Genomic DNA, 5,977 nt, shown 5'->3' on the forward strand with positions numbered 1-5,977 from the left:
ACCACATGGTGGCTCTCTCATGACGGGAGACCGCCCGACCACTCCTGGGTGGCACTGCCACCGGTGGCTCGACGTCCTGTGTCGACAGCGTGCCGACAGCGACACAGACCATGTGGTACGCGTCGAGTATCGACCTCTACTGCTTACCCAGCCTTCGAGTGTATCCTGGCTGTGGTCCCACACCCACTGGTGTCCATCTCAGAGACCGCAGGAGGTCATGAGGGTCGATGGGAGTGCCAACCCCACAATGCCTAAAAACCCAGCCCAGTACGGGGTGTGGAGGGTGAGTTGACCAGGGGGTTGTGCGCCGGGCCCTCCTGCTCGGGGGGTTGGGGTTAGTCTTGTTGTGTCTGTATGCCAGCGTTGCAGAGTTCTGCGCTGGGATCTGGCCCAGCGCCGACAGGTAAGACTCAGCATCGCACGCTGACCCCACCAAATGCCGCCTCAGGGCGCCAGCCACCTCTTACACGCGGCCGGCGCCCTCTCGCGGCAAAAGGGTCGAGCGAGCGGGCAGAGTCGCGGTGTGTCTGCGCACCCGCGTGCCGATGGGCGGCACACGCAACCGAGAGAGGCCCTGTCACGCCGCCAGTAGCGTTCCACACTCCCCACGCCACCAAATGCCGCCTCAGGGCGCCAGCCACCTCTTACACGCGGCCGGCGCCCTCTCGCGGCAAAAGGGTCGAGCGAGCGGGCAGAGTCGCGCGGTGTGCGCGCACCCGCGTGCCGATGGGCGGCACACGCAACCGAGAGAGGCCCTGTCACGCCGCCAGTAGCGTTCCACACTCCCCACGCCACCAAATGCCGCCTGGCGCCAGCCTCCTCTCCCAGCAAGACGCCCCGGGGCACGCGTATAGTCTCCCGTTTCCGGTGGCCTCTACCGGGCTCGGCGGACCGGGCAGCGCGCGATGAGAGCATTGCGCCGGCCAAGGCATCGTCGCGGGCCCGTCGTGCGCTCAACCTGGCCAAGAAGAAGGAGGACAACTAGGCACCAGACAACTAGGCGCCTGAGACGGGTCTTCGAGGCAGCAGGAACGCAGGCCGTTCATGCTCGCCATCAAAGAGCTGCGTCATCCGGCGGCCGCCTGCGCTAGAAGTGATCGGCGCCAGAGCCGGGAGGTGCGCGCGGTCGGTCGCGGGAGAGCGCAATGCGATGGCCTGAGCGAGGACGGCTGTGCGCCCGCGCGTAAGCTGGGGAGGTAGACGCGTCCAGTTGAGTGGTGGGATGTCGCGTGTGGGTGTTCGCCGCCTATATGCTCTATCCTGCGGCAAGACGGACGCGTTTTGACAATCAAAATCTACCTCAAAATTTGCGGCCGCCCCTCGAAATTTGCTGATCAAAATTTGCGGTGGCCCGGATCGAAACCTGTCGGCTTTGGCCAACCTCTGCACCCCAGGGGCTTAGTGCTTCTATGCGCGAGCTACGGCGGGACCGCTATCGAGTAATGCGAGAGAGAGCCGTATTGATGATTCCGTATATACGACAAGTATAAGTACAATGAAGAGACTTCTCCACCGCGGCAGACTACCGACACACTTGCGGGTGGGTTTGTAAATGCACCGAGAGACTGACCTCCGCGGTGGGCACCCCCGCACAATCCTCCACTCTGTCCGTGCTCAGCCGACGCGGACGAGGCGCTCGTCGATGGGGCAGCAGCCGATCCAGAAACCGCACGGCACGAAGAGGCAGATCAGGAGCGAGAGCGGGCCGCAGTACGGCTGTGGCGCGAGGGGAGGGTCGGGTCATTCCTTCGCGGCCGCTGTTGCGGCGCTGGCCGGGCGGGGCACGGGCGTGGGCGGGCGGGGGGCGAGCGACGGACCTCGGACACGAACTGAGGGGCGGGGCCCTCGTGAACCACCACGTGCTGAACCCCGCCCGGCGCGTAGCCCGGGTGGGGAGCGTATGCGGACTGCGGCTGCATGTATTGCGGCTGTGGCGCGTACTGCGGCGGTTGCGCGTACTGCGGCGTTGGCTGCGCATAGTCGGGCTGCACCATGACGCCCTGCGCGATTGGCACGCTGGACTGCGGAGCCGCGTCGGGGATTTCAATTTGGAAGGTCTGGCCGGCAACGATGCCCGCCGGGACCTCCACCTCGTACTCGGCGCCGTTTGCCATAATCTTGATGCGCTGACCGGCGCCCGCGCCCACGGGGCACTCAACCTGCATGAGGCCCATCGCACGCTTGACCGCTCTCTCACGCCGCTTTCGCAGCAGCGGGCCGTCTCCCTTGTCGCTTGGTAAAAGAAATTCACCTCATGCCTCGCCCTTTCCCGGCACTCCCGACCCCCTTCTCAAGGCCCAGGCGCATCTTGGGTTTGATTCTGCCTGCCTGCCTCCTGCTGGGTGCTGGCGGAAGGCCGGAGGGAGAGGCTTCGGCGAGAGAGGGCGACATGCCGGACAAGTTAGAGTTGTTTGGTATTGCTAAAAATCTCTCTCTCTCTCTCTCTCATGCCGGATCACAAGCCAGCCTCGCATTGCGAGAGAGGTGTGTTTCAGCTGAACCCGCTCGTGTGGGTCTTATCGGGAGATAACAGGGCCGATAACGAGTGGAAGCACTTGGAGCACTCGGAGCATCTGATTCCTCTTTTACTTGCCGAACGTTGCCCGGGGGACGACCCTCTCCCGGTACATGCCGCGTGCTCAGCCCTTCCAGCAGCTCATCGACGACGACCTCTTCGACGACGATGAGGCGCCGCGACGGCGTGCCAGGTGAGCTGGCCTCGCACTGTCTCACTGCCCCTCGTTCCATATCAGGCGTCGCCGGACCGGTCGGCAGCCGGCTATATCGCGAGGGATATCCCTTCGCCAGTACTACGATCGCACGAGAGCCTGTCCAAGCTGCACAAGATGGTGGTGCGGCATGCCGACTCTCTCAACCAGCACACGAGCGGCAAAGAAGCGGCCGCTGCATCCTTCCCGAGCAAGCGAGCCGCCAGAGGCCGCGACATGGGGAAGCAGAAGCGCGAGCAGAAGGTGCGCGATGCCGACTCGCAAACGGCAGAGCAACTGTCGCCGTCGCTGCTCACATGCTTTGTGCTCCTCGCGATGCTAGCAGCTGCTCTAGCCTACCACCTTCTGATGTGGCCGGCTGCGGGTGGGACGAACTCCGGCGGTGGCGTGCCAGGCCCACCGACGCAGTTGCCAGACGTCGGGGACCGGGTGGCGGACCGCTGGGCGCCGCAGTACCCGAACGGGACACGCCTCTGCCTCGAGCAGGCCGATGTCACCCAGGTGCTAGGGTGGTACGCAGGGCCGCACGGCGGCGTCTGCCCGAGCCTGGTCGACACCACGGGATGCGAGGACGAGGTGAGGCCGCTCCGTCCTCAGGCGCGGCCGCGCGGAGATGCATGACCACACCCCACGCGTGATCTTTGCTAGGTTACAGCTCGCCAGAACCCTCCGTACGGAACCTCGTGCGTGGCACCGCCGCCGCCGCTCCCGCCGCTCCCGCCACAGCCACCTCCGCCTAACCCGAGCAGTCCGCCCCCGCCCCCACCTCCATCGGTCCCACCCCCCAACCCGCCTCCTCCATCGCCGTCGCCCTCGCTTCCACCGCCAACATCGCCCCCACCGCCACCGCCGCCGCCCCTGCCCCCGCCGCCATCGCCGCCGCCGCTACCGCCGAATTGGCCGCCGCCTCCGCCACCCAAACCACCACCACTGCCCCCGCCGCCAACCCCACCGCCGCCGCCACAGCTGCCCCCGCCAAATCCGCCGCCACTGCTGCCGCGGGTGCGACCGTCAGATGTCAACCATTGCATGGGTGCCTCCACCACCGCGGAGCTGCTCGCTTGCCTTCAGGCGGGCCAGAATTTGGCCCGTGCTGTCGTCGAGGAGACGAGCAGCCTGGGGGAGGCTTGCTGCGCCTCCCTCTCTCTGGTGTGCGCTGCGTACGAGGCATGGAGAGGGCGGTGTGCTGGGGGCGCGGCCTCGTAGACAGGACGCAGGGTAGCTATCGTCGTTGGTGCTCTCATGCAGTGATGCGTCAGAGGCCACAGAGAGGGGGGGGGAGGTCCTCGTCTACTCTTGCCCACTGCGCACTGGGAGGTACGACCCGGAATGTTCTTTAGTTTACTGAGCTAAAGGCGCGCGCCGCCGCCGCCTCTCCCCTCCGCTACGGACCGACAAGACGTGGGACGGGGCGCGGCGACTTCACGCGTAATCGCGGTTTTTGCCAGGGCACTGTCTGCCCCGCCTTTGATCTCGGCCGGTGAGGCGGTGACGGAGGGTGTCACTTCACACATAGAGCAACACACGCTCTCTACGCAAAACTCACATGCGCTAGGTAGGTGCCGTGAATGCACGTTCAAGTGATGGCAAGTAATAGTACAGAGGGAGGCATTTGACACGCTGGACTACGTCGTGTTCAGAAGAAGTCTTTCCCAGCTTGACCCCGCGAGTGTTGTGCGAACCACGCCTGTAGATATGTCCGAGCAGGGTAAGGCAGGTAGGGGTGGGGTGGGTGGGGGTGGGGGGGGGGGGGGGGGGGGATACCCTTTGCAGCATTGACTGCGGTCGACGGGCCGGGGCCGCCAAGGCCCGTGAATATCGTGCTGCCAAATCCTCGGCTGAGCGTGAGCGAACGGCGGGGAAGCGCGGTCCCTGCAAGGCGTGGGCGGAACGGAGGCCGTTAGGGATAGGTCCTGCGGTGGGTTACCCCCAAGCGATCCTCGAGCCTGCGCGCGCCCCGAGCATGAACTATTATAGACCCCTTGTGCGATGCGGCATTGGTCTTGCTTGCATTGCTTGACGGAAAGAGCCGCAGACAGCTTCTTTTGGATTGGGGCGGAGCGGTACACGGCGGGGTCAGACTTGCTCATGGGTCCGATTGCACCACACGGCTCCCCTGTAGAGGCAGCAGGGGCTCGTGCGCCGGCTGCAGTCATCCGTCAAAGAGGCTTGGTGATGAACTACGACGGTAATCGTATCAAAAACGGTTCCGGCCAGCAAAAGTCATTCACGTTAACAAACAAAGGGCGGGTCGGCTTTGGGAGGCAGGCCCGTGGCGCCAACCTCATGCGCGAACAAAGGGCTGGATTCGGGACAAGGGCAAGGCGGGTATCACCGACCGTGGCCTCTTACGTACCCGAGAAATCAAGGGTGTCGCAGGAGCTGCTCCCTGTAGCTGTACACGGCGCGCTGCGCTCTCACTCCGCAACGTCACTCAGCTCTCGCTGGTGCCAAGGCCCAAGCGGCGAGCGAGCAGGGCGTGGGGCGCTGCCCCTCACTCATGCCCGCTCCGCCCGGACCTTCTCGAGGTCCGCCTCGCGCATCGCACCCTTGAGCTCCGCCACCTGGTCGAGCGCGTCGCCGAGCAGCCCCTTGGCCACGCCCAAGTCGCGCAGCTGCTCCACGCCGCCGCTCGCCCGCACCTCGGCGGCGTGGTCGGCCACGTAGCGGCGGCACTGCGCGAGGAGCCGCCCGTCGCCCATCGTGTGCGCCGCCTCGAGCAGCGGCACGGCGGTCGCCGGCGCGACGCTCTCCTGCAGCGCCTGCGCGCAGAGCAGCTCGAGGCGCGGCACCTGGTACATCTGCGCCAGCTCCCGCAGCACGAGCGCGCGCTGCGCCCTGCCCTCCTCCTCGCCGAGGTCGAACTTGTCGCAGAGGAGGTAGTCGATGAGGGCGGTGAAGCTGGCGGGGTCGATATGGGGCACCGTGACCTCGGCGGCGTCGCGCTCCTTCATGCCTGTTTTATGGCATTGGTCTGCCACAAACAGCGCGCCGCCGTCTCGGCTGATGGCGATGCCACGTGGGCCGTCGAACTCCGCCGCGTCGCCCACGCCATCAGCGCTGCCCGCTGTGCCGCTGCCCGCGATCGTCGTCACCGCGCCTGTCGCCACCTCCACCCGCCGGATCTTGAAGTTGCAGCAGTCCGCCACAAATAGCACGCTCCCGTCCGGGCTGATGGCGATGCCAGTTGGGTAGCGGAACTGCGCCGCTTCGCCCACGCCATCCGCGTCGCCATTCTCGCCGCTGCC

General features: G+C 65.9%; 2 protein-coding genes across 2 annotated transcripts; both read right to left on the reverse strand.

The window, feature by feature from the left end:
• Window positions 1-1,460: 1,460 nt before the first annotated feature.
• EMIHUDRAFT_446595 (hypothetical protein) lies at window positions 1,461-2,225 on the reverse strand. Its single transcript, XM_005757458.1, has 2 exons — window positions 1,818-2,225; window positions 1,461-1,716 (listed from the first exon to the last, which is right to left on the reverse strand). Exons 1-2 carry the CDS (start codon window positions 2,172-2,174, stop codon window positions 1,615-1,617), a joined length of 459 nt encoding a protein of 152 aa, XP_005757515.1. The 5' UTR covers window positions 2,175-2,225; the 3' UTR covers window positions 1,461-1,614.
• A 2,961-nt stretch (window positions 2,226-5,186) lies between these two features.
• EMIHUDRAFT_372475 (hypothetical protein) lies at window positions 5,187-5,690 on the reverse strand. Its single transcript, XM_005757459.1, has one exon. It carries the CDS (start codon window positions 5,681-5,683, stop codon window positions 5,228-5,230), a length of 456 nt encoding a protein of 151 aa, XP_005757516.1. The 5' UTR covers window positions 5,684-5,690; the 3' UTR covers window positions 5,187-5,227.
• Window positions 5,691-5,977: the final 287 nt, after the last annotated feature.

Source organism: Emiliania huxleyi (assembly GCF_000372725.1).
Source record: "Emiliania huxleyi CCMP1516 unplaced genomic scaffold EMIHUscaffold_900, whole genome shotgun sequence".
Lineage (NCBI taxonomy): Eukaryota > Haptophyta > Isochrysidales > Noelaerhabdaceae > Emiliania > Emiliania huxleyi.